This window comes from Heliangelus exortis, chromosome 1 (genome assembly GCF_036169615.1).
Source record: "Heliangelus exortis chromosome 1, bHelExo1.hap1, whole genome shotgun sequence".
NCBI lineage: Eukaryota > Metazoa > Chordata > Aves > Apodiformes > Trochilidae > Heliangelus > Heliangelus exortis.
Window position 1 is genome coordinate 146,847,711 of NC_092422.1, and position 18,927 is coordinate 146,866,637.

General features: G+C 40.5%; 1 protein-coding gene across 1 annotated transcript in view; it reads left to right on the forward strand.

The window, feature by feature from the left end:
• The window catches only part of EP300 (E1A binding protein p300), a 59,292-nt gene that overhangs the window by 23,642 nt on the left and 16,723 nt on the right, over positions 1 to 18,927 (forward strand). The window contains exons 4-20 of the mRNA XM_071731922.1: positions 1,812 to 2,073; positions 2,843 to 2,956; positions 3,859 to 4,095; positions 5,447 to 5,540; positions 5,874 to 6,008; positions 6,373 to 6,490; positions 6,725 to 6,899; positions 8,831 to 8,908; positions 9,758 to 9,867; positions 10,332 to 10,487; positions 11,482 to 11,928; positions 12,438 to 12,626; positions 13,375 to 13,531; positions 14,099 to 14,217; positions 15,059 to 15,298; positions 15,856 to 15,944; positions 18,187 to 18,267. Of these exons, the coding sequence (XP_071588023.1) occupies positions 1,812 to 2,073; positions 2,843 to 2,956; positions 3,859 to 4,095; positions 5,447 to 5,540; positions 5,874 to 6,008; positions 6,373 to 6,490; positions 6,725 to 6,899; positions 8,831 to 8,908; positions 9,758 to 9,867; positions 10,332 to 10,487; positions 11,482 to 11,928; positions 12,438 to 12,626; positions 13,375 to 13,531; positions 14,099 to 14,217; positions 15,059 to 15,298; positions 15,856 to 15,944; positions 18,187 to 18,267 (2,801 nt within the window). The remainder of the gene's footprint in view (positions 1 to 1,811; positions 2,074 to 2,842; positions 2,957 to 3,858; positions 4,096 to 5,446; positions 5,541 to 5,873; positions 6,009 to 6,372; positions 6,491 to 6,724; positions 6,900 to 8,830; positions 8,909 to 9,757; positions 9,868 to 10,331; positions 10,488 to 11,481; positions 11,929 to 12,437; positions 12,627 to 13,374; positions 13,532 to 14,098; positions 14,218 to 15,058; positions 15,299 to 15,855; positions 15,945 to 18,186; positions 18,268 to 18,927) is intronic.

The following is an 18,927-nucleotide window of genomic DNA, read 5'->3' on the forward strand; positions in this document are numbered from 1 at the left end:
GGGCCCCTTCTCATTGTAGATTTGTTCTGAGGATTATTTTCCTGTTCATATTCACTGATGTTTTTGGGAGAGAGAGAGCTACTCCTTCTCCAATATATGTGGTAGAGCTTAGAACACCCAGTCATGTGTTTGTTCCTGTTCTGAATTACACAGAGCAGTACTGATGCTGGAGGTTCCCTGGCTGTTCACTGGAGGTTGCTGTAGTTAGCCCTTTTGCCTTCCCTCCCTTCCTGCCCCCCCCCATTAGTGAAGCAGAATTTAAGGAACGGGGAAGTAAGGCTGGTGGGAAAAGTGGATGGCCGAAAAGTGGGTGGCCTGAGCTTATAAATGTCAGTTCTTAACATTAGGTTCCCCAGCTTGAGCTTAACACTGGTGGCTGAATGCATTTTTCTTATTTTCAAAGCTTAAATTGGTTAGGGGTATGACATGCAACTTCCTGTCTTTTTCCCCACTGATTTTTTTTTTTTTAATTGGAACACAGATTCACATTTCTAAATAACACTTATGTTTCTCCTTGGTTCAAATATCACACCCCCCAGGAAGATGTATTTCTTTATTTTAGTAAGCCATTTCCAGGTAACCTTTTGAACCTTTGAATTCAAAAGAGCTCAATGCTGAGAGGGTTTTTTTAATTTTTTTTTTCTTAAGTTGAGTATGAAACATTAGAAGTCCAGCAAAGCAGTTGGTTGTGTGAACCAATAAAGAAGCAGCGAAAACTTGCTGTTCAGAACTCCAGCTGTCAAGCTTGTGTTCTGTGCAGAGAATGTAACTCTTTTGAAGTTGAACTGCTACCCAGCTGAACCTAGGGATGAAAAGTTGCTGCTATCTCAGTTGTGGCTTAGAATGACAAGCTGCAAAGAAAGCTGTTATGGTCAAATTGGAGCATATACAAACCCTGGGGGGACTTGAGTAATTGGTCAAGTCTCCTTGTAAAATGAAAAGTATTGAAGAGCCATGGGATAACTGAGGCTTAGGAATGCAGGTAGCTGAGCTCTCAAAATCTGGTGTTCTCCAGAAATAGCCTCAAAAACCATCTGTGAGGAGTCTGTTAGAAACTGAAAGCTGTTGAACTGAAGTGTAAGCAACACAGACTCCCTGAGCCTCTCATCTTTGCTGAGTACTCCTAGACTGTCACCTGGAAGAAATATAAAGAAGTCTGGAGAAACAGGCAAAGTACAGAAGAAGTACTAGATATTGCTATGCTTGACAGTGCTTCTGTAGCATGTATTATCCTGATCTTGTGCTTCATCTGTATCAGAGACTAGAGGTGCTTTTTTTGAATGCCTACATGCAAGTTTCCCAATGGAAGAAGGTTTTCATAACTTTTCCTTTATTCTCCTCCTCTTCTAGGAACAGTCAAATTGAGGCATCTTGTCATGAAAGAAGAGGGAATACTGTTCACTCTTAGAAGTGCTTTATTCCATTCATGAATGCAAGGATTTTGAACCTTTGAATTGTGGGTTCAACTTCCTTGTCTCCAAAATCAGGAGATTTGATGTCTTAAGTGCTGCTAATGTTTTCTGGTTGGCCTAGCACTGCACATCAAGCTGTGAGCATGTGCAGAGTTCTGCTGGTCTTTGATAAGGCAAGAGCTAGAAATAGGAGAGCGATATGGGGAGGAAATTGTCACTGACAAGAGAATTATTGCCAGGACTGTTGCTAAGGGGTATATTTAATGAGTCATCCAGAACTACAGATAGGTGGGTTATTCACTTAATCACAGAAAGTAGTAGTTGTTTCTCTTATTTGATTTCATCGTTGTTTACTTGCTAAATGGATTATTCTCAGAATTTCCTTTCCACCTTCTCCAGGGCCAGCAGCAGGCTCCCCAAGTTCAGCAAGCTGGGATGGGGCCAGCAGCTTCTCAAGGAATGGGGTCTGGAGCACCGACAGCAGATCCAGAAAAACGCAAACTCATTCAGCAGCAACTGGTTCTCCTCTTACACGCTCACAAGTGTCAGCGGCGAGAACAGGCTAACGGGGAGGTGCGACAGTGCAACCTTCCTCATTGCAGAACCATGAAGAATGTCCTGAACCACATGACACATTGTCAGGCTGGCAAATCTTGCCAGGGTAAGTGGAGAAGCAGTTATAGGCGTGTGGTCAGCATTTGCAGGGTGAGAAGGGCTCTTAGAGTCGGGGAACTAGTGGGTGGCTTGAGAAGTAGAAGTTCTTTAACCTGTCTGTCCCCTCAGAAATGAAAATCATAAACTTCTGAGCCTTTGAAGTTTAGGCAAGTTAAAGCAGGCAAGATTGCACACAGAGATGAGCAAAAATCTTGAGCTTAACTCTGTAATTCACCATAAGATCTTTTGGATGCTGCCTACTGATAAGGGTAGACACAAAGCAGGAATCTGCAAGTAGGAGCCTACCTGTCTCCCTTAAAATTGAGACAAATCTCAAGCAGTAGGCTAGCCAGGAATTAGGCTGCTACTCACACTGGTGAACTCTTAGTCTATCCTAGTAGCCAAGGAAAATTATGTGGCTCTCTTGGTAGCCTAGGCTCATCTGGGTTTTGCCAATTGCTGGTAATCTCATTTGCTTGGTACAGTCTGCCTGATATATATGGTGTTATCCTTCAAGCCATGGAAATGAAGGCTTGGGTGTATAACATAAGAGTTTTCAAGTAAGCTTTAGTTGAGCTAATAGTACTTTAAGAAACCTGAATGCATTTTCATGGCTAGTTAGTGGTCAACTTTTTCAAGTAATACTTTACTGACGTGTGTTGAGAAAGATGTGTGCCCTGAGAGAAGCAGTTGCTCCTCCCTACTGAATTTGTGTTGACCACGTGGAGATACTCGCAGTAGTTGGTAAAAGTTTTTCATTCCTCTCCCTTTCTCAGTGGCACATTGCGCCTCTTCCCGACAAATCATCTCGCACTGGAAGAATTGTACAAGACATGACTGTCCTGTATGTTTGCCTCTCAAAAATGCTGGGGACAAAAGAAATCAACAATGTAAGTCTACTGAGGAGTTCTGTGTATTGGATAAATCATAAAATGTATATTAAGAGTTAAAACTCTTTGCATCCGGGTGATAGTGGTGATGCTCTCAAACCTGGAAATAAGCAATGTGATTTCTGTCTTGCTTTATAATTGCAGAGCATTTTTCTATCTCTGATAGCTAGTGTTTGTGGAACCTTTCTAATGTTATTTGATTTTTCTATCAGGAAAATGGTGTAAGGGTAGACAAGTCATAGCCCTCTCTCAAATGATGAGCTCTTCACTCCACCTCTTCCAGTTAGCCAGGTTCTGGAGACACATGTGCACACACAGACAGTTGTGTCATTTCAGCTCTGATAGCTGGTTATGTCTTCATCATTTGTATCAGATGTCTCTTTCCCATTCTCATTGTGTCTCTTTGTTCTTCCTGTCAACATCTTTGGCAAGATTTTTGTTGTGTTACCTGGATGGTATTTTTCTCCTTTCTTAATGCTACTTAGGGCTTTTCTCATGACTCATGGCAACTGAGATGTTTCCTGTTTTAAGAAAATTAAAGGGGGGGGGGGGGGAAAGTATTACGGTGGTGATTGAAGACCTGTATGTGCACTTCTGTCTTCAGTCTCTGTAATGTGGTCCACCTCTGTTTTCAGTTTGAAGCTAACAGATGTGTTCTAAATACTTAAAAATGAGATTTCCTCTCAATGGAAAATGCCATTTTGTTGGAATGGGTGGTTGGGTCAAAACTTGTCTCCACTTCATGATAGGTTTTCCAGACTTGGCTTCTTCTTTGCATGCTCCTAGAAGGACATGTTTTAGAGTTGAATAGTCGGTGCAATTTTTTTTATGTTCTTTCCCTGTTTTGTGGACCAATTTGGCTACCTCCTGCTGCCCTTACTGACTTTGTACATCTCTTCCAGCACTACTGGGTGGAGCTGCGGTAGGACTTGCAAACACCGGCTCCGTGGGTGTGGGGCAGCAGACAACACCCAGCTTAAACACTACCAGTCAGATAGACCCCAGCTCCATTGAGAGAGCTTATGCAGCCCTTGGACTGACCTATCAAGGCAACCAGATGCAGACACAGCCCCAGGCTCAAGTAAAGAATCAGCAACAAGGACAGTCACCCCAGGGTCTGCGCCCTATGAATCCCATGAGTAAGTTTATCTCTTTAAGTGTTAAAACACAAACTACAAGCAACTTTGCCGTGCTATTTTTAATGGAGTTTCTTGAAACTTATTAGCTTAATAAAACTAATTGATTTGCAAAAGGTATGGCTTCAAAGTATTTTTTACTTAACATGGCAAGCTGCCTAGTGAAACAGGAATGTTAGGGGGCCCTGATGCCTTCCTTGGAAAACAAGTTCATCTGGGAAAAGTATCTTCTCCAGAAAAATTATTTTACCACAGGTGAGGTAGGATTTATTGAATTGTGGTCTGCATAACAATAGGGCTAGTTTAGGAGAAGTAGCAGGATATAGTGGGGACTGCAATATGGAAAGGTGCAGGCCTAAGTAAATCAAGCAAGATTTTGGCAGTTAAATAGGGAGACTTAAGGCAAAGGTTGACAGCTGTGTTCTACACCAGCTTGCTCTCAGATGGCAAAAAAAAATTGGGAAGGGAGGCAGGAGGCAGCAGGCAGCTTTATGAAAAGACTTAAGCACTTGGTTATGATATTAGAGGTATCTATTAAGCTGAATACCACTTGATTTCAGTTGATTTCTCTTGTGTGCAGTGTCTAATTTTGCTTGAAATACAGAACCTGTAAGATTTAGACGTCCTAACATGTGAAGCCTGGTAATGGCTTCATGCTACTTTCAGCTTCACAAAGTGATACAGACAAAAATGAGCTGCATTTTTCTTTGCTATTTGAGTCTTAACTGTAGTGCATGAAGAAAACAGGCAATTTTTTCTGATGGTTAAGATAATGCTGTGATTATTAAAGCAGATTTTGGTATGAAACAAAATAATACAGGTTGTTTCTGCATAGTATTGTCAGTTTTTCCTTCAATAGTACAATCATTGTCCTATCATGTTAGTCGTAAGATCCTGAAGTATGAAGCAGGGGAGAGGGGAGCTTGTCAGATGGTAGGGATTTTTAAAATTTTTTTAATCCTTTGTGAATATATATTCTAATGTCTATATTGAATGACAAAACTTCTAAACAAAAAAACCCAGAAGTGGTTAGTAATGGTGAATCTCTAGTTAGGGTGTCCTGTAAAAGAGCCATAATGTTTGCAGCAAATTGAAATTGCTTGGGTTTTGAGAAGGTCAGGAGAGACGTGCAGAGGAGTAATGTGTTGTGATGCTTCACTTGGACATTACCAGTGTTGTGCCTCAGACTTTTTCTAAGATTGTAAAAGGAAGAGGATAAAGCAAGCAACTGGTAATTAAACTCCCTTCAGGAGAAACAAAATACTAGAAAGTCTAGACCCTTGTTATTGCAAAATACACTGATTTTGCACAGTAAATGGGCTTATTTAAGAATACGTATTGTTCTGTTTTCCAGGTGCAAATCCAATGGGAGTGAATGGAGGAGTAGGGGTTCAAACCTCTAATTTGCTTCCTGACTCAATGTTACATTCAAGCATGAATTCTCAAAAGTAAGTTGAATTATTCTTTGCACCCCAGTGATTTTGTTGTGATCTCATGGTGGTACTTGCATAAGCAGTGGGGTAAATGCCATTGATGGCTATCTCTCCCCTTTGGATTTTGTAGCTTTTGTTACAGTTTTCCAAATCCTTGGGTAGGACAGCATGTACTCTTTCACGGCGTTGTTTTGGTGTCTGTGCAGCTATTTCTGCAGAGTTTGTCCATTGATTAGGGAATGGCTGAACTAGCACTTTGTCCTAACATTATTCTAAAAGAGACTATGACTGTAAGATGACTAAGCTTGGGCTAGACTTTTGCCCTCAATTCTTGCTCTGTTTTTGAAGCCCCATGATGAGTGAAAGCGCTAATGTTGCCAGTTTGGGAGCCATGCCAACAGCTCAACCATCCAATACCGGAATTCGAAAGCAATGGCATGAAGACATCACTCAGGATCTCCGAAACCACCTTGTTCATAAATTGTGAGTAGCTTATACCAAAATAATCTTCAGTTAGGTGAGTTGCTGCCCCTGAGGTGTGGAGGGGGACAGGAGGAAGCCTGGCTTTCCTAACCTAGGGGGCCAGGGAATGAGTGTTGTCAAGGTCCATGGGGAAACAGAAGCCCAAAAGAAGGAGCTTCATCTGCTTCCCTGGGGCTGTTGCATTGTAACTGTCCCACTCTGTACCTGATCCATCTGCATGTCCCTGGGAGCATTCTGTCATCCCCAGTGCTGCACTCTGTCATAAGATTTTCTTGTTCCTTTGTGTTCAAATCTCTGGGGTTAGTGCTTATGTCCTGGGCTGGGTGCATCCTAATCACATGTGTGCATTTTTCCCTCCGACCAGAGTCCAAGCCATATTTCCTACTCCTGACCCTGCAGCACTGAAGGATCGGCGTATGGAGAATCTTGTGGCATATGCTCGGAAGGTGGAAGGAGATATGTATGAATCAGCAAACAGCAGGGTGAGGGGCTGTCCTTTATTGTCCAGTTGGGTGTTTGTCTGCCTCAGTCCCATTGTAGTTGTGGAGGAATAGGAGTGAAAGCAGAAATGAGAGCCACAGGCTGAGGGAGTGTGTGTTCAGGGGCTGCTGAAATGTGTGTGCGAGGCTGTTCTGCAAGCTTGGATCACTGTGACCTGTTGGCTTTAGTTAATGCGTGTGTCATCTTCTTTCCTGACTTTTATTTGTCCCCAACAGGCAGAGTACTATCACCTGCTGGCAGAGAAGATCTATAAAATTCAGAAGGAGTTGGAGGAGAAACGAAGAACCAGGCTACAGAAGCAAAACATGATCCCAAATGCTCCAGGCATGCCACAGGCTCCTATGAATCAAGGGCCCAACATGGGACAGCCACAGCCAGGGATGTCTGCAAGTAAGAACAGTTGGGTTACTGACTACCTGGTGACTATGTTGTCATTTTGCTAGGCTGGTTACTATTTTGTCTTTCTTGTTTCATAGGTCCCTGACTTGGTCAAAGTTAAACAGAACTTTCTTGTCTTTGTTAAAAGTACTTGCAAAATCTTTGCTTGGCTTATATGTTAATTAATGACTATAGTTTATCCAAAAGCCTAAAGCCTTCTGAAGAAATGGAAATACTGTTAACTTTTAAGCCTACTTTGATGGTGGAAGAAATGGAAGTTGCATCCTTAGTGCTGTAGAATGTCTCATTATACTCACCTCTAGAATAAATTTAATATCTTCAGTTACTTGAAGAGAAATATATTTTCATAATATTTAGTTGTGTGATGTTTAAAATCATAGCTATTACTTCTGTTGCTAAGCAGATAATATGATAATTGGAATGTTTAGGTATTTATGCCTTGGAAAGTTTAGATACTACTATGGGGTGTCTTTGTTGCCATTTTGTTGTTTTGGTTTTGGTTTGGTTAGGTTTGGTTTTTTGTTTGGGTTTTTGGGTTTTTTGGCAAATGGCCTTTCCAGCATGCAGTGAAAACCAGATTTGACTTTTTTCCCCCATGCATCTGTCTTCTATTTCACAGTAGTTCATGTTAATGATCAAAGCTGTCATGCTGCAAAAGAGTGTAGTATCTCTTTACAGCACTGGGAGGGGGCAAGGTGCTGTCAGGTGTCTAGTATATTTGGATTTGGTCAAGAGATAAAAAAAGGTAACACAAATTATTGTGGGTAGTATTTCTGCTTAGAGAGTGGAGAGAGGCATCTGCTGACATTGTAGTCTTTTATTTCCAGTTAAGTCCGATAATGAAATGCAGGATTTAAACCTGTACATTGCTAAATTCCATCCCATACTCTGATTTAATTGTAATAGACAACATTTGGGGTTTTTTGTCATCTCTTCGAGCCACAGTCTGCTTCCGTATGTGGTTGGACTTTCTTATTCTGACAACTCTGGAGCCTGAAGTAGTCTTTCTTATAATGAAGCACAACGATTCTACAAACATATTTTCTAGAGTATTGCCCTTCCTCTTCCCCCCACATGACCCTCTCTCCTGAGAGCTCCTTCTCAAAAGACTTTTTCTCCTTGATTCGTTAAGTCTTGCATGTTCTTAGATAACTCTACAGTTAAGAACAGAGTTGTGAAGACACTTCATGGAAACGGGTGTGTAGTTGTTAGTGATGTAATAAGTTGTCTAAGAAGATAGGGTCAAAATTTGAATTAGTCATCTGAGGACACACACCACTGCAGAGAGATCCAGTACCTCCAGGCATATGCTACAAGAATCTTCATCCAAATTATTTTTTTCCTCCTTAAGTTTGAGCATATCTTGGTAAGCCCAATTCTGTGTCTTTTTATGCCTGAAGTCAGAATTGGGTCTTACCAAGATGCATTACCAAGATCCAGGAAAGATTCTTAAAGGTTCATGCAGTGACTTTATTAGCTGTAACTTCTGCAGAAAGTTGATCTTCAGCAGTATATAGGACACCTTTGGTTATTTAGAATGTATTCTGGTAGTTCTCAAACTTCAGAGATTTGATAAATACTCTGAGCATAGAGGTTTGTGTGGACTGGAATGCTTGTGAGCTACTGATCTCATTATTGTATCTTGATAACATATCTCAAATTTGCCCTCGGTTTCTGAATGCCAGCTGTAGTTGAAGACTTTCTGTCAGTGGGATGTGCTTCTGTTTTCAAGGAAGTTTCTAGTTTTGCTTCACACTTTGAGGACTCATCAAGAATGTTCAGAGTTACTGGGCTGTGTCAGTACATTTTATTTTTTTTTTTAAACACGGGGGTTTAGTCTGCAATTTCACTAAAATGCTTGGTGGATAAAATTTGGTAGTCTTCTAAATGCTGTAATCTTATTGAAATATCTTTTTTTCCAGATGGTCCTCTTCCTGATCCAACCCTGATACGTGCCAATGTGCCAAACCAGATGATGAATCGCATGCAGGCACAGCCAGGTAAGAAAAATTGCTACTGGGATTTTAAAGGGATCTTGGAACTTGGCAGCTCTTGTTGAAGTGTCATAGCCCTTGTTTCACCTGTGTTTTTTCTGTATGGTTAAGAAAACAGCTATTTATATTGTATAATTCTTACCTCTCTATATATCTAATAGCATTTTATGATACTGGGAATTTAAGAGCTGCATTTTTGCTGCTGTATTTGTTCAAAAAAGAATCCATGCCATTGGAACTTTTGGTCATGAGATTAGGATCGTGGGGTCAGTAGGTAGGACCAGTCAGCTTAAATGAGGGCATGGTGATGGTAGAGGGAAGATGGTGATAATTATTGCTCAGAAGAAAGGGGTAGAACCTTTGTTACATATTCAAGAAGTATTGTAGCCAAGCTATGAAGTACTTAAGGAAGCAAAGATGCAGTTTGGGATAATTTCTAATATGTAATTAAAATAATGCAACTTCCTACAGAAAACTGATCTTCAGCAGTAGATGTGACCCTTTTGGTCATTTATCTTGTATTCTGGTAGTTTTCAGACTTCAGAGCTTAGATAACAGTGGAAGCAAGACTAGGGGGGAAAAAAGTCTGTGTTCTGAAGGAGTGTGGTAGTTTGGCCACTTGATATTTAAAATTACTCCGTGTAACTGGTTGATAGGAAGAAATGTTCCTTTATCATATTGCATGCTTGAAAACAGGTTGCTAGAAAAAGAGATTAGGAAGAGACTGTCAGCATTTCTTCTCCAAATGTTCAATGGTTCCCAAAGAAGAATTCAGGCCTTTGCTTATAACTGTGTCTTTTTTTTTTCTTTCTTTTTTTTCTTTTCTTTTTCTTTTTTTTTGGCACTAATACACAGGAATGAATCAATTTGGGCAGATGAACATGCAGCTGTCACCGATGGGACCCCGGCAAACCCCTCCTCTTCAGCACCCTGGACAGCTAAGCCAGGCCGGGGCCATGAACCAGGTCAGTCCCCCTTCCCTCTGGGGCTCGCTTCTCTTGGTTGTGGTTTCCTTCAGTAAACAAGAGAAACTTTCAAAGTCAAGCATTGTTTCTTCCATCTCTTGACCCTTCTGTTACTCATTTCACATCTTCACTGAAAGATTTGTCTGGTAAGCCTTTTGATCTTGGTAAGATATCCTAAAAAGTGAAATTTAAGTGGACTTTTGTGCTGTTGCATCCTAAAAACAAGGAACAAAAAAAAAAAATCTGAAGTCACAGTCCCAGTCTGAAATCAGCATCACTTTCCTTTGCTTACAAGGGAAATCATAATAATTTATCTTTTGAGAGGAGCTATAAGCAGACATATTGTAGCCTAAAGATAAGCATCAATCATCAACTTCTGCAACAAGATAAATGTGGGGGGTTTTGTCAAACGTAGTGGAGATGTATGGACTTTTTGTGAAATGAGTTCCTTTCTTTTCCAACAGATGGGATTTCCTTCACGTATGCAGCAACCAGGAGTTGGCCAGCCTTCTGGTCAGAATCAGTTTCTACAACAGACCCAGTTCCCGGCTTCTTCCCCAGGAATGAACACAGCAAGCATGCCCATGACTCAGCCTGGCAATCAGACACCAGTTTCTCAAGTAAGTTTCTGATTTCTGAAAGAGGTGTCAGTGGGCTCTGTCATATACTGCTTTCATTGTTTGGTTTCTAGTAATGGAGAATTACTTGTTTTCTCAAGATGCTTTTGGAATTGTGGTCAACCAAATTAATTTGTTGACACTCTGCATTTTCTTGTTGTTGCTCTGGGAAAAGTTTGATTTTTATGGAGCAAAGAAGAAATTGTTACTCAGTATGCAGTAGTTTATTTTGCTGAACAGTGAAGCATCAGAGCCTGAGAAATTGAGATGGTAGAATTAAGTCATGAAAAGGCTTGTCTATCCAGGATCGTTGTGTGTTGCTGGTTTTGGGGGATAGGAGGGTTATCACTACTAAAGAGCTGAACTTAAAAGTCTAGCAGTTTCTTTTCTGTCCTTTCCCTCTCCCTTTTCAGCAAGAACCTTTCAGGCCAGGAAGAAGTAGGGAACGTCAGTTTGCTTCTCGTTGATGCTTCTTCCTAGTTTGCAGGCAAGATTATTGTGGAGTGACAGCTTTTTTTCTTGACCAATACCATTCTTTTGTAATCTGGTAATGGTACAGTTACAGCTGTACTTATTTCTGATGATAAATTCAGTTTCTAGGCTTGGGGGTGGGGGCATGGGCACACTAAGTGTATTTGAATACAATTTTTCACTGTGGTGCATTATCCCATATTCAGGATGTACAAATCAGTAGTCTTAGAAAAAAATGTTTGAACTGGGAGTGTAGGTGTACCATTTTTTAAATATATCAACAAGTATAAGTTACGCTATCGAAACTTCTCTTTCAGAGCTGAACAAATTAAAACAGCTTTGTGTGAAGAAAAATAAATTAAATAGACCTTTTTTCCTTTTGAAATTAGAATTTTAAAAACCAAAAGAGATAGTTTGTCACTTTTTACAAAGTAGGCCAGAAACTGTGAGAAAGCAGCCATTTGAGAGTAATTTAGCTTCTTTTTCTATTTCAAATCATTGCAAATGTGTGCTTGTTTTCCCACAGGCACAAATGACCAGTGCTTCCTGTCCTGTGAATTCTCCTGCAATGGCTCCAGGTTCTCAAGGGAGCCATATTCACTGCCCACCTCTTCCACAGCCTCCCATGCACCGAAATTCTCCTTCTCCAGTACCCAGCAGAACCCCAACGCCACACCACACGCCCCCAGGCTTGGGATCACAGCAACAGCAGGCAGCAGCAGCTGCCACTACTGCCCCCACACCTACTCCTCAGGCAATGCCACCTGGACCACAGTCACAAACTATGCACCCCCCTCAAAGGCAGACTCCAACACCTCCACAGGCACAGCTGCCTCCACAAGTCCAGCCTCCAGTTCCAGTTACCCCTTCTGCCGAGCAGCAGCAGCAGCAGCAGCCCTTGTCACAGCAGAGCACCACTGCATCTGTCCCCACACCAACAGCACCGCTGCAGCCTCAGCACCCCACAACACCTGTAAGGAAATGCTTTCGTTGTGCTTTCCCTTCGAATATTTAAGCGTAAGGTTTAGTTTTCAGTAAGTCTGTTATTTTTGCATGAGTCTGTGATAGCCAAGGTAGCTTCTGGCATGTTTAGGATCAAAATAGGTTTCCTTGCATTTGGGAAGTAACCTTTTTTGCATTGAGTTTGTAGATCATATGGTTTTTCTTGAAAAGGGAGTGTTTTTCAGAGTTGTGCATGTTTCAGAATTCTATCTGAAACGTGAAGTCTTTATTATGTCTACAAATGCATATTGGTTGTGTACAGTAGGAAAGCCGTATATAATTATCAGTATACTAGGTCTTCCAGTGTATGTTTCTGTTGCATGTTTTTCTGTAGTTGGAGCTGTGCAGCAGAATATTCTTCAGGCAAGTAGGACTAGAGTGCATTTAAGCTTGGTTTAAATGTAGTAAAGGCAAAAGGTAGCTCAGAGAAGAAAAAAGTTTGTTAGAATCCCACTTCTAATGGATGTTTTGTTCTTTCAGCTTTCACAGCCAGCTGTAAGCATTGATGGGCAGGTGTCCAACCCTCCATCCACCAGCAGCACAGAGGTGAACTCTCAACAGACTGTTCCAGAGCAGCAGCAACCACCCTTGCAGGAGGTGAAAATGGATATCAAAACAGATGAAGGGGAACCAGAACAAACTGAGATGCAAATAGAGGAGAAATCTGAGGTGCGATTCTTGGCCAGTTTTTGGGTAAAATATTTTTATCCAGTGGTGCTAGATGTCTTCTGTGTCTAAGCAAGACATTCCTTCCAGAGCTCAGTGGGAGGTGTAGGTGGTGCTACCTGCTGCTGCTATTTCCTAATAAAGGGTTTCTGTTGTCTGGTGAAGTGGTGGTAGAAGCTGGTGGCCATGATATTGTAGGTTACAGCTGTGAGGCTTTGTGGTAAGTGCCAGTCTAAGAGGGCACTCAGTGGAGTCCCTATCCCTGGTTGAAAGACATGTAGATGTTACAGCTAAGGACCTGATTTAGTGATGGACTTGGCAGTGTTAGGCTTATGGTTGGATCTTAAGGTCGTTTTTAACCTAAAGGATTCTGTGATTCTTGCATGTGCGTGACGAGCTGCTTTACTAGACTCTGACAACTTGTCACTGATGTCAGATAGAAGTGTAGCTGCCAGTAGCACCATCCTGGCAGTCCCAGTCTATGAGACACTGTCAGACCTCCCTGAAGACCTGGATGAGTGGCTGCCTGTCTACTTGCAGCTCAGAACTGTGTAGCAGCTCATAATTGCTATTACTGCAGTGTTTAAAGGTGTGCTCTAGCACATATGCTCAAATTTTAGGCAAGTTTTGACTGCAGATTACTCTTAAATTCTAGAGAAGAGTGGTGGGCAGAATGGTGGATAGGTTTAAATAGCAGAAATGTGAATGGGTGACTTCACAGGAGGCTGACAGGCTTTAAATTACTTTGCAGGTTAAAGTAGAACCAGTTGTGGAGGAATGTAAACCAGAACCAATGGAACAAGAGGAGAAGAAATGTGAAGTGAAGGCCGAAGTACCAGAGGGGGAAGAAAGACCTACTACTCCAGCTACTCAGTCTTCTCCAGCAGCTGGGCAGTCAAAGAAAAAAAGTAAGCAGGAACATTGTTTTGACTGAAATTCACTGAGCTTCCCATGAGAAATCTTCAGAGAAAAAACTGAGCTTTCTTCATTGTTACTTATAGTAGGCTTATGTGGGTTGTTACTGTGGCTTTTGTACAAAAATACCTAATAATGCAAGTGCTTGTAATTGGCTTTGGGCAAGTTCTTTAAGGTTTTAGTAATAGACATTAAGTCTTTGTAAAACTGTCAATACAACGGGGATTTTAAATACTCCTCAGTTAAAGATTTTTTTTAGACGGCTTTTTGAGACTGTATAGAGGGGCTATATCTGGAATGTAAGTCAGCTCTGTTAAACTTGGTGGAGTCTTCCAGTAATAAAAACAAGAATCTGTTAAATATTTTGGCCAATTCCTGGTGTTCAGGTGATTATTTTGATGTAATCCATCGGAACTCAAGTGTTGCAGAGGATAAACAAGCCGTGCCGATAAACTGAAACCCATTGTCTGTAGTATTTTTCCACAGACCTTGTATTTTCCAGCAGATTCTTCCTTACAGCTGTTTCTGCTATCTTTCTAATATTTGTTGTTTTTCAATAGTTTTCAAGCCAGAAGAGTTGAGGCAGGCACTTATGCCAACACTGGAGGCACTTTACCGTCAGGATCCAGAGTCTCTTCCATTTCGACAGCCTGTGGATCCCCAACTACTCGGAATTCCTGTGAGTGTTTTAACTGGATACTCTCCTGACTTTCGTTTAAAACTATGATATGATAATACCTGTGTGAAAACAGCTTAAGTCTTTCTTGTTAGCATTTTTATATTGGTGCATTTGAAGAGCTTCAGCTTAGGCAGTGGAACATACAATCTACTTTTAAAAGTTTGGTTTTTTGAGAAGTTTGTTAGGTTTTGTGTTTCTTTTGATAAATGAGCAGGTACACCTGGGAGTGATTACCAACAGAATGTTGCTAATATTGTTTAACAAGATGTCAATTGGCTGTAATATTCTGAGGACTTCTGTAGGAAAAGTGGTCCCATTAGCTGGTGTGGAGATTGGAAGAAGGCGTTCTGTAGAGAACATGGTGGGTCAAGGGTTGGACTTGATGATCTCTGAGGTCCCTTCCAACCTGGCTAATTCTATGATTCTATGATCTAATAAAGTTAATTCTTTTTGTTCATTAGGTTGGCTAACCTATTAAAACCAGTCACTTTCTGTTAATGCTCGTTTATACTCTTAGATCACAAAGGCTGCGAAAACATTGCTGTTTCCTACTTTTTGTAATACTTGTTTTGCTGACTGGATTTAGAGTGACTTTATCCGATTGCAAGTGGAAGAGCAATAAAGCCTGAGAAATAAAGGAATAATGAAAAGGAAGCACTGGGGAGTGATGTGGTGTTACATAGAGACTTTATTACATGTCACAGCAGTTTGACAATCAAGTCAGAGGGAAACCTGTTTTTCTTGATGTACTGCAGGAGAATTTATGTGCTGAGAATGCACACAGTGTCATGCCACAACATAGTTCTCTGGTAGTGTTTTGATACACTGTGTATTCTTGCAGGATTATTTTGACATTGTGAAGAACCCCATGGATCTTTCTACTATCAAGAGGAAGCTAGACACAGGACAGTATCAGGAACCATGGCAATATGTAGATGACATCTGGCTGATGTTTAATAATGCCTGGCTGTATAATCGCAAGACATCCCGGGTATATAAGTATTGTTCCAAACTGGCAGAGGTTTTTGAGCAAGAAATTGACCCAGTTATGCAGAGCCTTGGTTATTGCTGTGGAAGAAAGGTAAGAAAATGCATATTTTTGGTCTGCTGCTTGCTTCCTGATAATGAAGGGGGGAAAACATAGTCACTAGCAGTTACGGTGTGTTTTGAAATTTTTGAAAATTTGCTGAGATTTAGCAATCCCAATAACTTGATTTTGCAGTTTTTATCAATCTCTTTAATTCTATCTAGTGCTTGAATCATCTATTTGTATATAAGTCATTGGGGAGAAGTCAGTAACTGAAGGCTATTTTGATTAGGGCAAACTCGTTTGCTCTTGCAAATTGAACAGATGTGGTTTTGTTACTGCAGAAGTGTCACTTGCTGTGTCACTGTATATTGAGACTGTGTATTTCCATTGTCCTTTTATGAAATGCTTTCCATCTTTGGAGAAGAGCTAACTTGAGAATAACAGCCCACTGACCATTTTTTGTGACTGTAGAACTTCATACGCTTGCTATACTGTGAGATATGTGCACAGAATAAGGTTGAAATGATGGTTGTCTGGGTCACACTTGCTTCCATGGAGAGGAAGTGAAAACATGTATGAGTACTGAGACAACCCATTCCTCTTTGCAGTTGGAGTTCTCACCACAGACTTTGTGTTGCTATGGCAAACAGCTGTGCACAATCCCTCGAGATGCCACTTACTACAGTTACCAGAACAGGTAAAGAGAACTTGGCTTGGTGTGGTTTTGTGCATGCTGCAATCAAGCTGTTAAAAAGTGTGCATGTGTTTACATATATGCCCTCTTAAGGTGTGCACACCTTTGTGTTTTAAGAAAAATCTGCTGGAAGTGCCCTAAAATAGTTAACCTCTGCGTTACCTGTTAATGATTTCTTTGCAAAAGTTCACTGCAGCCTTTGCTTTTCCTCTTCTTTTTGTGTTGGTTTACTACATTTTTATCCTGCAGTTAATTAAGTCTTCAGTTACCAACAAATTCTGTATATGTCTGTTGTCTTTGCTTCCTGCTATGCAGTAGGATTTTTCATGTATAACACTGAGTGAACTATGCAGCAACTGTATTAATGCTTGTAACACATGGCAAGTCTCTGCTTTTCTTACAATGTTAAGATTCAAGAGCAAACTGATTTTTGTGGTGCAAGTCTTGCTTAGAAGATTGTGTTTAGATTTGAGTAGATGGATGCATACTTTTTCATCCCTCAGTTTCCTTAAGGAAGTTGCCTTTGAAGTAGCTCCTCAGCATACATATATGTTTGTTTGGTTGGTAGCTGGTTTTGTTTTTTTTTTTAACTTGGTATTTATTAAAGGGTTTATACCTGTTAGACTTTTCAAAGATTTCTTGCTCAGCATCTCTTTGCCAGCTGGGGAAGTGAGTCAGGAAGAAGCAGAGAAATGCATACTTCAGTGTTCCCCTATCCCATGCCCCATCATCAGAATGTAGTTGCTGGTCTCTGTTGTTCCCATCACCTTAAAACAAACCCCACCAAGCTAACAGAACTACTAAGGCTTTTATCTGAAACCCAAGATTTTTGTGAGAATTAATTTTCTAACCACCTGGTCATGTGAAAGCAACCATAAAGCTAGAGGAGTTATGGCTTAACTTTTTTGGGCTTTGTAAAGGTTTATACTAGTGGATACAGGTTTTTAGGAGTGAAGAAGTAGAAAATAAGACTATAGTATTTCATAATAACTGTTGTATTTTTAAACATACAGTATAGAGTTTTCCATAGCGTGTTAGTATCTTCTGCTTACGTTTATCTATGGGCAAGCACTAAATGGAACAAATCTGACATGCTTGACATGTTTTCAAACATTATAAGGGGATGTGTGCACTGTAACAGGTGCATACATGACTTGTAAATTATGCTGTTGAACACACATGCATGTATATTTGTAGCCTGAAATGTAGAATTCAAGATGGACATTTTTTGCATTATCTCAAATCAGAACTGAGAGGGTTGAGATCTGTCTTTTTTGCTGAACAGCTGTTAACAGTGTTGGTTTGTGTGGCTATACAATAAACCTGTTTGAATTTTCTTTCTTTTTATTTTTAGATATCCTATGCACTTAATTAACATGCCTTATTAATGGCAAGGTCACAGTTTTGAGGGCTGGGGCAGAATTTTGGATTTTTCACTATTTTATTCAAGTACAAACCAATTCTTTCCTTGTAATGCTTGCTGTATTAATATTTGGGCTACTCAAACTGGGGTATGGCAGAATCATAGCACTGTAGAGCACTCTGTGTAGTTAACATCAGGTGTTTAGTTAATATACAGTTTCAGTTCTATGATTAACATCTAAGATTTTGAGGATAGATTTTATTCTTGAAGCTTCTGATATTTAGCTTTCCCTTTTAACTGGGGGGGAATCCTGTGGCCTTCCAGGATGTATACATTTAAGATTATATATATACATTTAAGACCTTCCATTGATATTCTGCAGATCCTCTTGCCAAAAGAACTGTTGTGCTGATGTACAAGTCAGAGTAGCAGTTCTTCCTTCCTTCTGCTCTTTCCCCTTTCTCATTTTAATTCTTTGCTACGTGGCATGGATTATTAAAATGAAGAGGGTTATGGGTATGCTAAAATGGAATACTCTTGTTTATTTGCTTTAATCATTTGCTGCTTGTGAACCCATTTTAGAGATTTAATGCTAATCTGTGCTTTGCCTTGGCTTTCTGCTCTGTGTTTTGTCCTGCTTCTATGTTTCTGTTTTTGTCCTGCAATCCCCATTTCTTTGTGTGTTATTTTTTTGTTTCTCCTTCATGCTTGTCATTGTCTGCACTTAGCTTTGATTGCTCAAAAACCAAAACCAAACAAAACAGACAACCCCCCCCCCCCAAAAAAAAAAAAACAAGCAAAAAACCAAACCATACAAACAAACAAAAAAACTGTGTAATGTGGACAGAGCAGTTCACCCAAATCTGGCCTTCTTGCTGACAGGTATCATTTCTGTGAGAAGTGCTTCAACGAAATCCAAGGGGAGAGCGTTTCCCTGGGAGATGACCCATCACAACCTCAAACGTGAGTTATTGGTGTTTGCTTGAGCTGTGCATTCGTAAGCCATGGCATGGTCTATAGTGCTTTCTCAAACGGAGGGAGTTTAGGTAGCCCTCGCTGTTTTTGTGCTAGAAGGTGGGCTAGATATTCTTCATAAAAGCTTGAGCTTGTGCTGTAGATTTTCTTCTTTAAAATTTAGACTGAGTCAGCTGTAGTGACAAATAAGCACTTGGTGCTTAAAATTGCAACTATACCAATAGAGGGGAAAGAAGAGAATCATTCTTTTTCTGAAGAAATATGAAAGTTTTCTACCACAGAAAAATAACTATGCCTTCAGACAGGTAGGTGATGGGCATAGTTTGAAGTAGTCTAAGGTACCATTCTACTTACAGACTGGCTGTGCTATTAAACTTATATTCAGCTTCAGCTTGTTTTTCATCATCTTAGATCAGAAGCATGCAACCAACTTTTGCCATACAAGTATTTTACTGTTGGAATGCTATCTCCTTAGAGAGACTGTTGTTGAGGAGATCACAGTAAAAGGCTCTCCATGGATTTAGTTTTCTTTTCCATGCTGGTGGCAGACTGCTGGGACAGTCTGTCCTGCTCCTCCCGCTTCCCCCCCAAAAATTTGGAAACACATTTTTTGGGAGGCTAAGGAAGCCCTTAGTCTGAGGGACAAAT